Consider the following 19,905-nt stretch of genomic DNA (forward strand, 5'->3'; position numbering starts at 1 on the left):
TGCTATACAACATTGTAGAAAGTGAGTTCAAATCATGTATTTACATACCAGTTATTTGATATAATGTAATTTGGCTCTGTTTTCTTCAGTGATTTTGTTTGTATCTGATTGTAGTAAATTGTTACAATTTACGACGTAGAGCAACGCACATAAATACACATTGGTAACAACAGCGTGAGTAGGCGCATAATAGCCTACAAAACCAGGGCTATATCTAATGTTATTCCATTCCTTTACTTAGATATGTGTGTATCAGATATTTGTTGTGGAATTGTTAGATATTACGTGTTAGATATTGCTGCACTGTCGGTACTAGAAGCACAATAATTTCGCTACACTCGCAATAACATCTGCTAACCATGTGCATGTGACCAATACATTTGATTTGATTTGATCTATGAATAGACTACATTAGCAATACTTTGTGCATCATTCTTGAAACAAGCTTCAGCTTTCTCTACAGAAATACTAATTGTAGTTGTGTCCATCCTTCATATTTGGATACACGCACGCAGATGCAACATCTGTGCATTTGTCTAGGTGGCACTAGTGAGCTATGCATTTTCATCAGTGTTGACATGAACCGAAGATTCTGTGATTGAACCACAAAGTTGAAAATGTAACTGTTTGGTTGAACCTTCAACTAACCCCCTGACAACACAACACAAGGTATTATCAAACAGTTTAATATTTTTCAGATATTAAGGTTTCCTATCTTTGGTAAAATACTAAAAATCTAATTTAATAAGTGTTGTTTTGTGTATTTTTGCTGTGGTCTCCTCTCCAGAGTTTACATACCCTCAATTTGTATTTGGTATTATTGCCTTTAAATTGTTTAACGTGGGTCAAACGTTACGGGTAGCCTTCCACAAGCTTCCCACAATAAGTTGGGTGAAATTTGGCCCATTACTCCTGACAGAGCTGGTGTAACTGAGTCAGGTTTGTAGGCCTCCTTGCTCGCATATCCTGTTTCATTACACATACACATTTTTAGTTCTGCCCACACATTTTCTATAGGACTGAGTTTAGGGCTTTGTGAAGGCCACTCCAATACCTTGACTTTGTTGTCCTTAAGCCATTTTGCCACAACTTTGGAAGTATGCTTGGGGTCATTTTCCATTTGGAAGACTCATTTGCAACCAAGCTTTAACTTGCTGACTGATGTCTTGAGATGTTGCTTCAAAATATCCACGTAATTTTCCTCCCTTATGATGCCATCTACTTTGTGAAGTGCACCAGTCCCTTCTGCAGCAAAGCACCAGTCCCTCCTGCAGCAAGCCTCCTCCTTTTTCCTCCAAACATAACGATGGTCATTATGGCCAAACAGTTCTATTTTTGTTTCATCTGACCAGAGGACATTTCTCCAAAAAGTACGATCTTTGCCCCCATGTGCAGTTGCAAACCGTAGTCTGGATTTTTTATGGCGGTTTTGGAGCATTGGCTTCTTCCTTGTTGAGCAGCATATCAGGTTATGTCGATATAAGACTTGTTTTACTGTGGATATAGATACTTTTGTACCTGTTTCCTCCAGCATCATCACAAGGTCCTTTGCTGTTGTTCTGGGATTGATTTGCACTTTTCTCACTGAAGTACGTTCATCAATAGGAGACAAAACGCGTCTCCTTCTTGAACGGTATGACGGCTGCGTGGTCCCATTGTGTTTATACTTGCGTACTATTGTTTGTACAGATGAAGGTGTTACCTTCAGGAGTTTGGAAATTTCTCCCAAGGATGAACCAGACTTCTGGAGGTCTACAATTTTTTTTCTGAGGTCTTTGCTTATTTCTTTAGATTTTCCCATGATGTCAAGCAAAAAGGCGCTGAGTTTGAAGGTAGGCATTGAAATTCATCCACAGGTACACCTCCAATTGACTCAAACCATGTCAATTAGCCTATCAGAAGCCTCTAAAGCCATGACATAATTTTCTGGAATTTTCCAAGCTGTTTAAAGGCACAGTCAACTTAGTGTATGTAAACTTCTGACCCACTGGATTTGTGAAACATTGAATTGAAGTGAAATAATCTGTCTGTTAACAATTGTTGGAAAAATGTCTTTGTCACCGTCACGTTCTGACCATATTATTTTCTATGGTAGAGGAGGTCAGGGCGTGACTGGGGGTTAGTTTATATTTTCTATGTGGGGTTCTAGTTGAGTTTTTCTATGTTGGTGATTTTGTATGATTCCCAATTAGAGGCAGCTGGTAATCGTTGTCTCTAATTGGGAATCATATTTAAGTAGCGTTTTTTTCCACGTGTGTTTTGTGGGATATTGTTTATGTGTAGTTGCATGTTAGCACTCCATTGGTGTCACGTTTCGTTGAGTCTTTATTGTTTTGTTGTGTGGTTCACTTATTTCTAATAAAAGATGTGGAACCCAGATCACGCTGCACGTTTGTCCGAGTATGCTTCCAACGATCGTGACATAATATCCCACCAAAACGGAAGCAAGCAGCGTGTCCGGGAGGAGATGGTATCTTGGTATTTGGAGGAGATCGAGGAGAGAATATCCTGGACTTGGGAGGAAGCCTTGGCAAGACACGAAAGCCTGCCGTGGAAACATACGACAGGAGAGAAGGGAGGACAGCGACAACGCCGGGGTTCATGGCCACATAAAAAGCCCAAAACACAGCCCGAAAGTATTTAAGGGGGGAGGCAGAAAGGGTGGTCGGCGGAGCCGAGGAGTGAACCAGAGCAGAGGGAGAAACTGGAGGAGAGTGAAAGGAGAGAGTCAGAGACCGTCAGAGAGTGGATGGAATTATTGGAGGAGAAAGAGCGGAGAGAGTTGTTAAGTTGGTGGAAGATGCACGACAGTTGCCCTAAGGAGCGTGTAATTAGTTTTATGCCACCTGAGTCAGCTCCCCGTACTCGTCCTGAGAAGTGTGTTAACGTTCCGGTACAATTGATGCCGGCTATACGCACCAGGTCTCCAGTGTGCCTTCACAGCCCAGTACGTCCTGTGCCAGCTCCTCGCACTCTCCCTGAAGTGCGTGTTCCCAGTCAGGTACGTCCTGTGCCTGCTCTCCGCACTCACCCTGAGGTGCGTGTCACCAATCCGGTGCGAACTGTGCCGGCCCCACGAATCAGGCCTCCAGTGCGCCTCCTCAGTCCAGAGTGTCTGGCGACGTTCTCAGTCCAGAGCTTCCGGTGACGGTCCCCAGTCCAGAGCTTCTGGCGATGGTCCCCAGTCCAGAGCTTCCGGCGACGGTCCCCAGTCCAGAGCTTCCGGGACGGTCCCAGTCAAGAGCTTCTGGCGAAGATTTCCAGTCCAGAGCTTCCCGCGACGGTTCACAGTCCGGAACCTCCTGAGACGGTCCACAGTTCGGTACCTCCTGAGACGGTCCATGGTCCGGAACTTCCTGAGACGATCCACGGTCCGGAACCTCCTGAGATGCTCCACGGTCCAGAACCTCCAGCTCCATGGCCGGAGCCTTCCTCAGCACCGATGCCCAGTCCGAGCACGGCGTCCAGTTCAGCTCCAAGGCCAGATTATTCTTCTGCGTTGGTGCCCAGTCCAGGCACAGCGTCCAGTCCCGTTCCATGGCGGGAGCCTTCCTCTGCACCGATGCCCAGTCCAGCTCCAAGGAGCCTTCCTCTGCATCTAGGTCCAGTCCAGGCACAGTGTTCAGCCTGGGTCCACCCTCCAATTTTCAAATCTGACCATAATTCTATCCTCCTGATTCCTGCTTACAGGCTAAAACCAAAGCAGGAGGTACCAGTGACTCGCTCAATACAGAAGTGGTCAGATGAAACGGATGCTACTCTACAGGACTGTTTTTCTAGCACAGACTGGAATATGTTCCGGGATTCATCCAATGGCATTGAGGAGTATACTACCTCAGTCACCGGTTTCATCAATAAGTGCATCAACAAAGTCATCCCCATGGTGACCGTGCATACATTTCCCAACCAGAAGCCATGGATTACAGGCAACATCTGCACCAAGCTAAATGCTAGAGCTGCCACATTCAAGGAGCGGAACACTAATCTGGACGCTTATAAGAAACCTTCTATGCCCTCAGACAAACCATCAAACAGGCAAAGCGTCAATACAGGATTAAGATTGAATCCTACTACACCGGCTCTGATGCTCGTCGGATGTGGCTTGCAAACTATGACAGGCTAGAAAGGGAAACCCCGCCGCGAGCTGCAAAGTGACATGAGCCTACCAGACGAGCTAAATGCCTTTAATGCTCACTTTGAGGAAAACAACGCTGAAGCATGCATGAGAGCACCAGCTGTTCCGGACGACTGTGTGATCACGCTCTCTGTAGCCGATGTGAGCAAGACCTTTAAACAGGTCAACATTCACAAATCTGCAAGGTCAGACATATTACCAGGACGTGTACTCAAAGCATGCACGGACCAACTGGCAAGTGTCTTCACTGACATTTTCAACTTTTCCCTGACCGAGTCTGTAATACCTACATGTTTCAAGCAGACCACCATAATCCCTGTGCCCAAGGAAGCAAAGGTAACCTGCCTAAATAATTACCACCCTGTAGCACTCATGTCGATAGTGCTTTGAAAGGCATGGCTCACGTCAACACCATCATCCTGAAAACCCTAGACCCACTCCAATTCGCATACCGCCCCAACAGATCCACAGATGACACAATCTCAATCGCACTCCACACTGTCATAGTTTGCTCTTTCCCACCTGGACAAAAGGAACACCTATGTGAGAATGCTATTCATTGACTACAGCTCAGCGTTCAACACCATAGTGCCCGCAAAGCTCATCACTAAGTTAAGGACCCTGGGACTAAACACCTCCCTCTGCAACTGGATCCTGGACTTCCTGACAGGCCACCCCCAGGAGGTAAGGGTCGGCAACAACACATCTGCTACGCTGATCCTCAGCATGGGGGCCCCTCAGGGTTTTGTGCGTAGTCCCCTCCTGTACTCCCTGTTCATCCACGACTGCGTGGCCTAGCACGACTCCAGCACCATCATTAAGTTTGCTGACAACACAACAGTGTTAGGCCTGATCACGACAACGATGAGACAGCCTATAGGGATGGAGGTCAGAGACCTGGCAGTGTGGTGCCAGGACAACAACCCCTCCCTCAATGTGAGCAAGACAAAGGAGCTGATTGTGGACTACAGGAAAAGGAGGGCCGAGCAGGCCGCCATTAACATTGATGGGGCTATAGAGGAGCGGGTTGAGAGTTTCAAGTTCCTTGGTGTCCACATTACCAACAAACTATCATGGTCCTAACACACCAAGACAGTCGTGAAGAGGGCACGACAACACCTTTTCCTCCTCAGGAGACTGAAAAGAATTTGGCATGGGTCCCCAGATCCTCAAAAAGTTATACAGCTGCACCATTGAGAGCATCCTGACCGGTTGCATCACCTCCTGGTATTTGAACTGATCGGCATCTGACCATAAGGTGCTACAGAGGACTTATATATAGGCGTTGTCAGTGGAAGACCCAAAGAATGGTTGAAGACTCCAGTCACCCAAGTTATAGACTGCTCTCTCTGCTACCGCACGGCAAGCGGTACCGGAGCTCCAAGTCTAGAATGAAAAGGCTCCTTAACAGCTTCTACCCCCAAGCGATAAGACAGCTGAACAATTAATCGGACAAATTACATTAACCCCCCCCCTTTGTTTACACTGCTGTTACTTGCTGTTTAATATCTATGCATAGGCCCTTTACCCCACCTACATGTACAAACTACCTCAGCTAACTTGTAACCCTGCATATTGACTCAGTACCAGTACCAGTATTTTACTCAGTAAGTATTTTCTGAACTCTATTTATTGAACTGCATTGTTGGTTAAGGGCTTGTAATTAAGCATTTCACCTGTTGTGACAAATACAATTTGATTTGATTTAATGATATAGAATAGGAGGGAATGGAACAGAGATGTGATTTCACGATTTCCCTAAACAAACAGCAATCATTTTTTCCCCTTCACTAGCCTACTGTGTCTATTTCACAGACCAACTACTTCACTTACACCTCAGCATGTATAGGCCTAGTAAACACATTCCCCATCGTACTAGTACATAGATTCACCACTGTGGCTGTAAAGCTATAGATTTCCCAATCATTCACATCTACCTTAACAAGCATTTTGCCAATATCAACACTTGTGGGAGATTTACATGACTGACTTGACTGCGGCCTTTCCCTGGCCTTCCTAACAATACAACACGATTCTGATTTGTACTAATGCCCCTCTACATCTTACGAATCATGACCGTTTTACTTCCTCACCTCCACAAAACCAACTCGAACCCCTGCAGATGTTCACCCCTTTACCCATTCAGACCCATTCGGACAGGTGAGAGTGAGAAACGGTGTCAATATTGTATCAACACTAGAGGGGCCTTTCGTCCTAACTTCAGGTATTCTTCCAGAGGGTCCTACTGCTTTTGCAATCGCACCACAGGTTTGTGACTTAAAGATCTGTATTTGTTGTCACGGGGATATTCAGCATCGGTGTCACAGGGGCGTACGCAGTACTTATCACATTTCAGGTCATCGAGTTATTAATAAATAAACCTTTTGTACTATCTGCCATCACCTTTACCGTCCCACATGTTTTAAACAACCAAACCACACCCAGTCTGTTTCCAATTATATAGGACTGGAGTTGGAGTATCTACGTGTACAAAGATCATTGCACCACACCAACAATGACCTTGTGTTGCTAAGATACCGGTACATAACTGTACCATTCAGGGCCAGGGCCTGGGTTCAAATACTATTTCAAATCAATTCAAGTACACCGTCTGTGTTTGCCTGTCTTAATGGAACCGATTGAATGGTTCCAAAACAGCAAACCCAGCCCATTTGGCACTCCAGGCAGACTAAAGCAAATTGTAAAAGTATTTGAAAGATTTCTAATAGTATTTGAACACAGATTTGGTCAGGACAGGGTACCAACGTAAACATGCAGATATAACAGGTGTTTAAAACTGGCCATAAAGAGTGACATTTGACCTTTTCTGTCCTGACTGATACATAAAAGAAAAAAAGGATGAAAAAGGTTATCCTTATTCCCACGACAGAGGCTTCATGCCCATAGGGGGCACAGGAGCACGTGCCCCCTCAATATTTGTCCTGTTTAAAATAATAATAATAATAACCAAATAAAAATTAAGTACATTTTTCGTTTTTTCTCTGTAATACTACTAGCTACTAGCAATTTGATGAAGTTGATTTTAGCTAGCCCAGATAGGTTCCCCATCTCCCAACCTCATAACTGGCTACCAAGAAACCATTTCAGGCTATCAATCAAGTTAGAGTAGCTAGCTTGTCTAACTATCTTAGCTGGCATGCTTGCTGGCAAGATTGGTAGATTTTAGAAAAGCAAGCCGTTACTAAATGTACTGAATAAGACTTACATTCTTTTTTTTTTTTACCCAGATCTTAGCAGAAATGCAGAGAAGCATATTTATTGTATTTAAAATCAGAACCACTAGTCAGTAGGCTACAGACAGCTCAGGAGTTATGCAGAAAAGGTAGATATGCAGAAAAATAAACAGATATTTTCTCCATAGAATTAAGCATAATGATTATGGATCTACATGTAGATTTCAGGAAAAAGCTGTTTGAAAAATTCGAAATTCTCTAACTTCCAGATAGGAGCACTCCCCCAGCCATCCTGACGTACTTTGTGCCCCCTCAGATTTTGCGGGTGCATGGCACCCCTATCCCACGGCAATGTAACTGAGGCAATGTAACTGAGCAACAACTCAAGCCTCTCTCAATTTGTGTATTTAGCCAATATAATGCTACTTAAAAATATATATATATATATATATATATATTACATACAGTATTTTATAGTTGTCAGTTTGGCCAAAAGTTCAAAAAAGATTATGAAAACAAAATCTCTCTCTCTCTCTCTCTCTCTCTCTCTCTCTCTCTCTCTCATATATATAAAAAAATCCAGAAAAACTCATGTCAAAAATGTTATAAATTGATTTGCATTTTAATGAGAGAAATAAGTATTTGACCCCTTCTCAATCAGAAAGATTTCTGGCTCCCTGGTGTCTTTTATACAGGTAACGAGCTGAGATTAGGAGCACACTCTTAAAAGGAATGCTCCTAATCTCAGTTTGTTACCTGTATAAAAGACACCTGTACACAGAAGCAATCAATCAATCAGATTCCAAACTCTCCACCATGGCCAAGACCAAAGAGCTCTCCACGAATGTCAGGGATAAGATTGTAGACCTACACAAGGCTGGAATGGGCTACAAGACCAAGACGATTATTCGCAAACTGAAGAAACACAAAATAACTGTCAATCTCCCTCATCCTGGGGCTCCATGCAAGATCTCACCTCGTGGAGTTGCAATGATCATGAGAACGGTGAGGAATCAGCCCAGAACTACACGGGAGGATCTTGTCAATGATCTCAAGGCAGCTGGGACCATAGTCACCAAGAAAACAATTGATAACACACTACACCGTGAAGGACTGAAATCCTTCAGCGCCCGCGAGGTCCCCCTGCTCAAGAAAGCACATATTCATGCCCATATGAAGTTTGCCAATGGACATCTGAATGATTCAGAGGACAACTGGGTGAAGGTGTTGTGGTCAGATGAGACCAAAATGGAGCTCTTTGGCATCAACTCAACTCGCCGTGTTTGGAGGAGGAGGAATGCTGTCTATGACCCCAAGAATACCATCCCCACCGTCAAACATGGAGGTGGAAACATTATGCTTTGGGGGTGTTTTTCTGCTCAGGGGACAGGACAACTTCACCGCATCAAATGGACGATGGACGGGACCATGTACCGTCAAATCTTGGGTGAGAACCTCCTTCCCTCAGCCAGGGCATTGAAAATGGGTCGTGGATGGGTATTCCAGCATGACAATGACCCAAAACACACGGCCAAGGCAACAAAGGAGGGGCTCAAGAAGAAGCACATTAAGGTCCTGGAGTGGCCTAGCCAGTCTCCAGACCTTAATCCCATAGAAAATCTGCGAAGGGAGATGAAGGTTCGAGTTGCCAAACGTCAGCCCCGAGACCTTAATGACTTGGAGAAGATCTGCAAAGAGGAGTGGGATAGAATCCCTCCTGAGATGTTAGCAAACCTGGTGGCCAACTACAAGAAACGTCTGACCTCAGTGATTGCCAACAAGGGTTTTGCCACCAAGTACTAAGTCATGTTTTGCAGAGGGGTCAAATAATTATTTCCCTCAATAAAATGCAAATCAATTTATAACATTTTTGACATGCGTTTTTCTGGATTCTTTTGTTGTTGTTCTGTCTCTCACTGTTCAAATAAACCTACCATTAAAATGATAGACTGATAATTTCTTGGTCAGTGGGCAAACGTACAAAATCAGCAGGGGATCAAATACTTTTTTCCCTCACTGTATATATATAAGTGCTACTTTTTTATTACATAATTTAACTACCTTTTGTGTGAGTGCGTGTTATAGCCATTCTTGCTTTTCAGAGTTCTGTTTATGCGTGTATAACTCCTCGAATGGGTGTGGATGCTCATTGGATTATAGATTAACAGTATTGGCTGGAGATTCCCCATGCTACCATTTTTAATAGCTTAGATATGAGTTTAGATACTCTCTGTTGTTATCATCTATACATAGCCACTTTAATAACTCTACCCAAAAAAAAAAGAAACTGAAAACACACTAACAGAGAGTACTACAAGGTAAGAGTGTGTGTGTGTGCCAGTTATCAATGCCATTGTCTGAGTTGGAGGTTTTTCAAACAACTCAGCAAAAAAAGAATCGTCCTCTCACTGTCATCTGCGTTTATTTTCAGCAAATTTTAACATGTGTAAATATTTGTATGAACATAACAAGATTCAACAACTGAGACATAAACTGAACAAGTTCCACAGACATGTGACTAACACAAATGGAATGATGTGTCCCTGAACAAAGGGGGGGTCAAAATCAAAAGTAACAGTCATTATCTGGTGTGGCTATGAGCTGCATTAAGTACTGCAGTGCATCTCCTCCTCATGGACTGCACCAGATTTGCCAGTTCTTGCTGTGAGATGTTACCCCACTCTTCCACCAAGGCACCTGCAATTTCCAGGACATTTCTGTGGGGAATGGCCCTAGCCCTCACCCTCCGATCCAACAGGTCCCAGACGTGCTCAATTGGATTGAGATCCGGGCTCTTCGCTGGCCATGGCAGAACACTGACATTCCTGTCTTGCAGGAAATCACACACAGAACGAGCATTATGACTGGTGGCATTGTCATGCTGGAGGGTCATGTCAGGATAAGCCTGCAGGAAGGGTACCACATGAGGGAGGAGGATGTCTTCCCTGTAACGCACAGCGTTGAGATTGCCTGCAATGACAACCAGCTCAGTCCAATGATGCTGTGACACACCGCCCCAGACCATGACAGACCCTCCACCTCCAAATCGATCGCGCTCCAGAGTACAGGCCTCGGTGTAACACTCATTCCGTCGACGATAAATGCGAATCAGACCATCACCCCTGGTGAGACAAAACCACAACTTTTTGCCAGTCCTGTCTGGTCCAGCGACGGTGGGTTTGTGCCCATAGGCAACATTGTTGCCGGTGATGTCTGGTGAGGACCTGCCTTGCAACAGGCCTACAAGCTCTCAGTCCAGCCTCTCTCAGCCTATTGTGGACAGTCTGAGCACTGATGGAGAGATTGTGCATTCCTGGTGTAACTCGGGCAGTTGTTGTTGCCATCCTGTACCTGTCCCGCAGGTGTGATGTTCGGATGTACCAATCCTGTGCAGGTGTTGTTACACGTGGTCTGCCACTGCAAGGACGATCAGTTGTCCGTCCTGTCTCCCTGTAGCACTGTCTTAGGCGTCTCACAGTACAGACATTGCAATTTATTGCCCTGGCCACATCTGCAGTCCTCAAGCCTCCTTGCAGCATGACTAAGGCACGTTCACGCAGATGAGCAGGGACCCTGGGCATCTTTCTTTTGGTGTTTTTCAGAGTCAGTAGAAATACCTCTTTAGTGTCCTAAGTTTTCATAACTGTGACCTTAATTGCCTACCGTCTGTAAGCTGTTAGTGTCTTAACGACCGTTCCACAGGGGCATGTTTATTAATTGTTTATGGTTCATTGAGCAAGCATGGGAAACAGTGTTTAAACCCTTTACAATGAAGATCTGTGAAGTTAATTGGATTTTTACGAATTACCTTGTAAAAGACAGGGTCCTGAGAAAGGGCCGTTTCTTTTTTTGCTGAGTTTACATGTACATATTACCTCAACTGTGCCCCTGCACATTGACTCTGTACCGGTACCCCCCTGTATATAGTCTCGCTATTGTTATTTTACTGCTGCTCTTTAATTACTTGTTACATTTATTTCTTATTCTTATCCGTATTTTTTAACCTGCAATTTTGGTTAGGGGCTCGTAAGTAAGCATTTCACTGTCAGGTCTACTACAACTGTTGTATTCGGCGCATGTGACTAATTTGATTTGAGATGTCAGTGTTTTTACGAGTACAGTTATGAATGACTTTCTGTTTGAGTCTTATGGGATAGTCAGGTCAAGGGTTATTTAAAGGAGCATTCAGCAGTTGCTATGTCCATTCTTTTAACGATATGTACACATTGATTCTTAAATAATATAAGTTATGAGCTTAGTTCAACTGTCTTACCACATCAGAATCCAAAATATAAGCTTGTTTTATTCCAATATTTGTAAACAAAGTAATTGGAAAACAAACACGTTATAGCCTCTAAACGTCGTTAAAACTATCATTTTGATATCATGGATGGTCAGTCCTTGCATCCATAGCTCTGTATATGAGTTTTAGAGAGGTTTCATATATCCAGCCCCATCCCTCATATTTTTACCGAAACAGGGGAGGGAAGGATGCTTTGGTATTATTTCGACTGCTGATTGCCACTTTAAAGGTTTTGATTTCAGTCCCATCAAGTCACAAACACACAAAAAATGTACTATAATTTCTTTGGCGGAAATTCAGTTCGGGTGACAACAATGTCACTGTTGTTGAGTTACTTTAAGATGTTTGTATCGCTTGTATTGTATACTATCTAGTATAGGGCAGGAGATGTTTACACGTTTGTACACAATTGTTTTCAAATGACTGTTCATACTCTAGTGTGAGTTTGTTTAATCTCACTCCCGTTCCTTACCGTTCCTGACTGACCATCATAGTAGAGGGATGGAGAGGGCGACGGTGAAAGGTCAGATGGTGAAATATGTTCCGAGAGAAACAAGGGAGCATCGGAGGGGGGTTAACGGGAAGGGGTCAGTCAGACAGATGAAAATAAGGCTGTGAGAAAGATAGACTGATACAGGTAGTTTACACGGAGAGCTTGAGCCTTTTTGAGGGGATAGCTGCTCAGACAGGATGGACAGCAGATTGGTAGCCTGACAGCATTGAGAGAAAGAGGGGAGAAAAGAGAATGAAATATGGAGAAACAAAAGAGAGACTTAATAGGTGACTGACACAGCATGGCGGGGTCCCACAGCGAGAGAGAGAGAGAGAGAGAGAGAGAGAGAGAGAGAGAGAGATGGAGAGAGAGAGAGAGAGAGAGAGAGAGATGGAGAGAGAGTGAATGTGAGACTCATTGGGCGACGGACAACAACATGGGCTTGCACCTCTTTACGACCTCCTATAAAACCTCTTATCTACGCTCAGGGTGGGACTGCTCTGCGGTGACGGAACAGTGATTCCCAGTCCAAACTCCGAACAGCGTTTCCAAGACTAATCGTTGGGAACGTGTCCAAGTGTGGAAGGACTTTTCTAGCCTCTCTGGCAGTCCTCATGAAAACATATTACTGCCAATGGATAAGATGTTGACAAGATTTATTTGCTTGTAATTGTTTTAATTGAGCTCCTAGAGTGTGCAGCTCTCCTTTTCTTTTTCAAGCCTGGACTCGAACCAGGGTCTGTAGTGACGCCTCTAGCACTGAGAAGCAGTGCCTTTAGACCACTGCGCCACTCAGGAGCATCCCTGCCCATTCTAACTGTAAACTGTCTTCAGATGAAGCACACAAGTCGAACACACCCATGCCATATCACTCATTGTAACTAATTCACTCATTGGGACAGTGGTTTTGTAATGTGCAAAGCAAGATAATAAACAGCATGAGACAGGCTCGTGATTTCTAATACACCCCACTCCCTTACCCTCCGACCTCTCTTTAACTCCCTCTCTCTTTACTTTCCTCCCACCTGTATACAGGTTACAGAGTCATAGAATTTCCAATACACTCCCTTCTTTACCTCCCTCCTCCCCTCTTTTTTTTGAACTACTCCATTCCACCTGTAGATGTATAAAAGTCCCCTGATCCGTCAGATCGGCCTCACTCCCTGCTAACTGAATGGTCAGCCTGCTAACTGAATGGTCAGCCTGCTAACTGAATGGTCAGCCTGCTAACTCTGATGTTAGCCATGGGTCAATTAAAGATCATTGGTGTACTGCTGTTGATATGTGGGTACCGCACAGTGGCTAGCACAGAAGAAGGGTGAGTAAAAACAGAGATTTTCATATTGATCCATAAACAAGTGCTATTTTGGTGGATGTCCTAATTGCATCATTTGAATGAAGTGGTTCAATGTTAAATTGATTTTGTCATTATTATACCTTATCAATTTTTGACTGATAAGTATTTTTACCAGCAACGTTTTTGAAGGATTTTAATTTAGTTGGATGATTTGTAGAACTTGATGCTTATTGTGAAGACATCGTTGAGGGACATATAGTGTATACCCAGAGCCAAGTATTTAGAGAGTTTGGCTGTTGAGGTTTTATGATACATTTACATGACATTCTATGACAGCCAAGTTAGGGTCCCATTAACATTACATAGGAAATACACAGTGTACAAAACAGTAACTGGACATTAGGAAGGGTGTCTTAATGTGTTGTGCGCTCAGTGTATTTCAATGACGCTCTGTAACTGAATGTCTAGATTTAGAACAACATGCCAGAAGTTGGCCCAGCTCTCTAAATACACGGCTATGACTGTACTCGACAAGTCAGTTAAGAACAAATTCTTATTTTCAATGACGGCCTAGGAACAGTGGTTTAACTGCCTGTTCAGGGGCAGAACAACCTTGTCCGCTCAGGGGTTTGAACTTGCAACCTTTCGGTTACTAGTCCAACGCTCTAACCACTAGGCTAGCCTGCCGCCCCATGTATTGTATTGTCTGTTCTGGTGGAACCGGTTTAAACAGCGGCGACTTTGGACGGTTGAATAATTGGTCGCTAGTGTCTCACGAGGTATCTGTGAATGGCTAGTTTCCTCTCAAGTTATTCTGAATGATTTTAAAACAGCCACTTGTTTTCTGATGCGTTAATGCATTGATGCTTTTAAATAATTGTACTCGACGTGTACAGTATAGAAGATAACCTCTGCGGGTGTATTTTATACGATGATTTCTTATTCTTGACATCGAACAAGGATAGATCATGTTCTGTATGTTTTCTATTCATGATTCATCTGACTGTGGATTAGATTGCACTAATGCGCTGACTGTAAGTCGCTCTGGATAAAAGTGTCTGTTAAATGACTAAAATGTAAATGTAAAAAATGTCATCTGAAACTCACTATTCACCAGTGTTGGGGAGTAGTGAACTACCTTTAGTTTAGCTAGTAATTGAATTGCATTTTGTGGTAGCTTGGTGATAATTGAACTAAATTCAAATCTTGGTAGTGTTTTCAGCAGTGAATTACTTTTTTGCCATCTAGTGGTGCAGCTAACTACTGGAACTACACACAACTTTTTTTTTTTCTAAGAACGTCACGTGATGGTCCCAAGTGAATGTTCACGGGGGGACCTTTGTCTAGTTCCCTGTACGTTCCCAGGACGTCACTGAGGACCATGTTATAACCGGTTTAGGACGTTCTCAGGACTTTCATTTTACTAGTCCTCAGGATGTTGCGTGATGGTCCCAATGGAATGTTGTTTAGGGGACATTTTTATAGCCCCCTTAGGATGACGTTTGCCCGTGGAGGTTTAGTCTAGTTCCCCGTCCAGGGGACTTCCACTAGGATGTTTTTAGGAAGTTCTTTGGACGCTGTGTCATGGTCCCGTGGAGGTTTTGTCTAGTTCCCGGTTTGTCCTGGGGATGTCCCCTAGGATGTTTTTAGGGCATCCTTGGAATGTTGTGTCATGGTTCCCTGAAGGTTTTGTCATGTGATGGTCCAAACCATTATAAGTAAAGTAATGAAATGGTATGGGGGTTCGAGTCGATTTCCGCGGCCCTGCGAATCTAATTACCATAGTACAAAAATCCCTATCAAAATCAGTCAGTTTAAGCTAGAAATATGTTTTTTCCATTGATGCATCCGCCGATGTCGCACTCTCGCATCTGCAGTGAAAGTTGGCAGCGCTAGAGCGGTGTTTGTCAGACTATGAGACATCCCGAAGATCGGTCTTTTTAGCATCCGAACAGTTTGGCCTACAGACTATTCTGACCCCTCTATGGAAAGATGAGACTCTCGTGTACAAGATGGCGTTTGCTCTCTGACCCCCACAAGCATCTGAAGTCGCTACAGCCGATCCGCCAACTTCTGTCTGTAGTGTGCCCAGTCATGTGAAATCCATAGATTAGGACCAAGTCAATTTATTTCAATTGACTGATTTTCCTTATATGAACTGTAACTCAGAACGCCATCTGCACTGCTATTTTAGTGACTATTCTCTCATTGATTTCATTTAGTTAGTTCAGCACTTTGAGTTTGTGTTTTCAGGATTGTTGTCTAATGTGGGCACAGCATATTGTTCTGTTTTAATGTTACTCCTGAATCACTAGGATACATGTAATTCCAGTGTGAATTAATTGGTAGCTTGGTCAACTACATTTTCAGAGTACCTTCCCCAACACTGCTATTCACCTATTCATTTTCATTTCCTGTTTTAATTTAGATTTGTGTTTCTTTTACACAGCTATGAAAGAACAGTGAGAGATGCTGGTAAGTTTGTCATATAAAAAGTACAAATTTGTTTGAATCTTGCTCACATTCTGCCTAACTAATGAGGTGACAGTAGTAGCAGGGACCCACCTGATTCAACCGATCAAGAGCTTGATTATTAAATGATTAGTTGAGTCCAGTGATTTAGTGTCGGGCTAGAACAAAGATGTACACCCCGCCGCTGTGGGTCTATTCTAGTGTAGATGATAGAATTCAAGACAAGAGGCTCAGTCAGTACTATCCAGCCACGTGATCCAGTCCCAAATGGCACCCTATTCCCTATAAAAGTGGACCATGGACTCTTGTCAAAAGTAGTGCACGACATAGGGGAAAGGGTGCCATTTGGTGTCGTTGGGAACGTGATGGACTTTCCTCCTTTTACTCTTATCTTCGTATACCTATACATCCCCTCCCCTATACATTGCAACCTGCTTATCACATCACTAAACATGTGTGCGCACACAAGCACACACACAGATACCCTTCCTATAAGACAGCGCAGGAGGGTGCCATATAGTGATGCGTTTAGGGCCTGAGTGTTCCATAATGTTTTCATAACGCAGATTCCAAATGCATTACTGTTGATACGGTAGTCAGTGTTCTGTTGCCAACTTGTTGCGCAATGCCACCTTGACTTTGTAGCAGTGAGGACAACGCGCGACGGCCAATATGGTATAATGCTATTTAGCCATGACGATTTGCTTTGATCAACCAACTGATCCATGATATTTGCCTTATTGGTAATATAAACTGGCACAAATTCTTCACAGTAACTGGCATTCAGTGATGCCAGTTGAGATCAAGTATTTGCTGTTATTTAAAATGTTCGGTGATGTCAGAGAGATTTGTTTGCTATAGAGAGAAGAACTTTCAGAGCCTCGCTAACTCTCCCTCTTTCCCGCCCCCTCTCTCGTCATCTCTCCTCCCATCTCTCTCTGTCACAGCCATCCTGACCTCCTGTGACTTTAACCAGGAAAGTACGCCGTTCTGTCAGTTCCAGCAGGACGGCGCGGACAACAGTGATTGGACAAGACATAAAGGCGCCACCCCTACACCTGGAACAGGACCCCCTGGGGACTACCCTGACGGCAGTGAGTAGTGTTTGACCTTAAAACGCCCACCTGAAACATTAGACCATTCAATGATTGGTTCCCTCTTCTATCCACATAATGGGGAAAAAAGGAGCTCCTTTGAGATTTACCTACCTGTAGTTATATCTCATATTGCCCAACCAAGATACAAGAGAATGCCATGTTCCACGAGTCATGCTACGAGTCATGGTAGCCTGGATGCCAGTCAGTTTCGGTTGTCTTTGTTGTCACTATCGAGACGTGTGTGTGTCCTGAGAAGACACAGAAGGCTTTGTCCAAAATGGCACCCCTTGGCTCTGGTCCAAAATAGTAGACTAAATAAGGAATAGGGTACCTTTTCAGACCCTGCCACAGTGTAGTTCAACGCTTCTCCTTCGTCTCCAACCCCCTATTCTCCATCACCGTTTCTTTCTCAGTTTCTGTTTCTCTCTCTCTTTCTGTTTCTCTGTTTTCCTCTCTCTCTCTTTCTCTGTCTCTCTCGTTCTCTCTTTTCCCTCTCTCTGGATAATATCGTTATTAGTGAGGGAGCTTGTCCCGGGACGTACCTCTTTACTATGTATCTGGGTTCTTTCTCTTTTAGATGGTTTCTACATCTACCATGAGTGTGACAACGTGGCCAATGGGCAGAAGGCTCGTCTCCTCAGCCCAGCTCTCACCTCGCCCTCAGCCCAGATCTGTGTCCAGTTCCGCTATTACATGTACGGCTCAGACAACCAGAACCACCTGCGCGTGCTGGCCAAGCGGCCCAGCTCAGAGGACAACGTCTGGGAGAAGACAGGGATCCAGAGCCCCTCCTGGCTTGGAGCTTCCATTACTGTGGCCAAACCAGCAGGGCAGAGCCTAAATGTGAGAGAGTGTGTGTGTGTGTGTGTGTGTGTGTGTGTGTGTGTGTGTGTGTGTGTGTGTGTGTGTGTGTGTGTGTGTGTGTCGCTGGTTCAGACCTGGGTTCAAATACTATTTTAAATCATTTTAAATACTTTATCTGGGCTTGATTGATCTTATGGACCAAGAGCATAGTTCAAAAACTGCAACAACAGCCCTTTAAAAAAAAATAAGGTTTAGGGAAAGTAGTTGCCGAGACACTAATGTTTATATGTGTCCGCTTTCAACAAGTTTCACCTAAAGTTGTTGCTAAAACACTGGTGTGTGTGTGTTCAGATTAGTCAGGTCACAATTCTCCATATTAACTCTACATTAACATATTAACTCTCGGTTTACAGATCGTGTTTGAGGCACAGCGAGGGCTCAGCGATTCGTGTGACTCAGCGCTGGATAATATTGTCATTAGTGAGGGAGCTTGTCCCGGTACATACCTCTTTACTATGTATCTCCGTTCTTTCTCTCTCTCTTCACCTTTATACCCCCTTTATACCCCCTTTATACCCCTCTCTCTCTCTCTCTCTCTTCACCTTTATACCCCCTTTATACCTCTCTCTCTCTCTCTTCACCTTTATACCCCCTTTATACCCCCTTTATACCTCTCTCTCTCTCTCTCTCTCTCTCTTCACCTTTATACCCCCTTTATACCCCTCTCTCTCTCTCTCTCTCTCTCTTCACCTTTATACCCCCTTTATACCCCCTTTATACCCTTCTCTCTCTCTCTCTCTCTCTCTTCACCTTTATACCCCTTTATACCCCCTTTATACCCCTCTCTCTCTCTCTCTCTCTCTCTCTCTCTCTTCACCTTTATACCCCCTTTATACCCCCCTCTCTCTCTCTCTCTCTCTCTCTCTTCACCTTTATACCCCTTTAGACCCCCTTTATACCCCTCTCGCTCTCTCTCTTCACCTTTATACCCCTTTATACCCCTCTCTCTCTCTCTCTCTCTCTTCACCTTTATACCCCCATTTATACCCCCTTTATACCCCTCTCTCTCTCTCTCTCTCTCTCTCTCTCTTCACCTTTATACCCCCATTTATACCCCCTTTATACCCCTCTCTCTCTCTCTCTCTCTCTTCACCTTTATACCCCCATTTATACCCCTTTATACCCCCTCTCTCTCTCTCTCTCTCTCTCTCTCTTCACCTTTATACCCCCATTTATACCCCCTTTATACCCCTCTCTCTCTCTCTCTCTCTCTCTCTCTTCACCTTTATACCCCCATTTATACCCCCTTTATACCCCTCTCTCTCTCTCTCTCTCTCTCTCTCTCTCTCTCTTCACCTTTATACCCCCATTTATACCCCCTTTATACCCCTCTCTCTCTCTCTCTCTCTCTCTTCACCTTTATACCCCCATTTATACCCCTTTATACCCCCAGACGTCTGTTTTGATCAGTCCCATGTATTTCCACAGCCTGTCTTACTGGTTGCGACTTCGACACCTTTGATGAGCTGTGTGGGTGGGATGCCAAATCACCTACAAATCCTGAACTCTTCGGCTGGGAACAATTCAGTGGAGGGACTGAGACCCCTGGGACTGGTCCTGACGATGATTTCTCCAAACCAGGCTGTGAGTATCAGTATTGTATCATTTTCACACTACTTAGCCGAGGAGAGCAGAGACGAGCTGTAGGCTACTGGACTGGCCTGGTTACACATCCACCATAGTTGCTGGAATGATACTGGAAAAGACCATACGAAAAGAAAATATACGAGCCAGCCCAGTACTGTTTGGGTCGATATGACAGTGTGAAAATGCTTGTCAAATCATGTCATCACTATTAGATTTCTGTGTCTAATGTCTGTCCTGGTCTTCTTTCTCCATAGTCGGCAGCTATCTGCTTATGGACTCAGTATATTCTGTCCCTGGAGAGAAAGCAGAGCTGTGGAGTCCCATCACCTCCAGCGGCTCCTCTGGCTGTCTGGACCTTACCTTCCATTACTACATGTGGGGAACTGCCACCGCAATGAAGCTCCAAGTGCACGCTGTGACCGCAGGTAAGACCCAACAAGCCTACTGAGGGCAAGATAATAGA

The 19,905-nt window shown here is 44.2% G+C and overlaps 1 protein-coding gene across 1 annotated transcript in view; it reads left to right on the forward strand.

The window, feature by feature from the left end:
* Positions 1–13,266: 13,266 nt before the first annotated feature.
* Positions 13,267–19,905, forward strand: part of zanl (zonadhesin, like) — a 37,275-nt gene continuing 30,636 nt past the window's right edge. Inside the window, exons 1-7 of the mRNA XM_029666443.2 lie at positions 13,267–13,443; positions 15,872–15,897; positions 16,842–16,988; positions 17,569–17,834; positions 18,209–18,293; positions 19,284–19,439; positions 19,697–19,867. Coding sequence (XP_029522303.2) covers positions 13,340–13,443; positions 15,872–15,897; positions 16,842–16,988; positions 17,569–17,834; positions 18,209–18,293; positions 19,284–19,439; positions 19,697–19,867 — 955 coding nt within the window. The 5' untranslated portion in view covers positions 13,267–13,339. The remainder of the gene's footprint in view (positions 13,444–15,871; positions 15,898–16,841; positions 16,989–17,568; positions 17,835–18,208; positions 18,294–19,283; positions 19,440–19,696; positions 19,868–19,905) is intronic.

This window comes from Oncorhynchus nerka, linkage group LG8, assembly GCF_034236695.1.
Source record: "Oncorhynchus nerka isolate Pitt River linkage group LG8, Oner_Uvic_2.0, whole genome shotgun sequence".
Lineage (NCBI taxonomy): Eukaryota > Metazoa > Chordata > Actinopteri > Salmoniformes > Salmonidae > Oncorhynchus > Oncorhynchus nerka.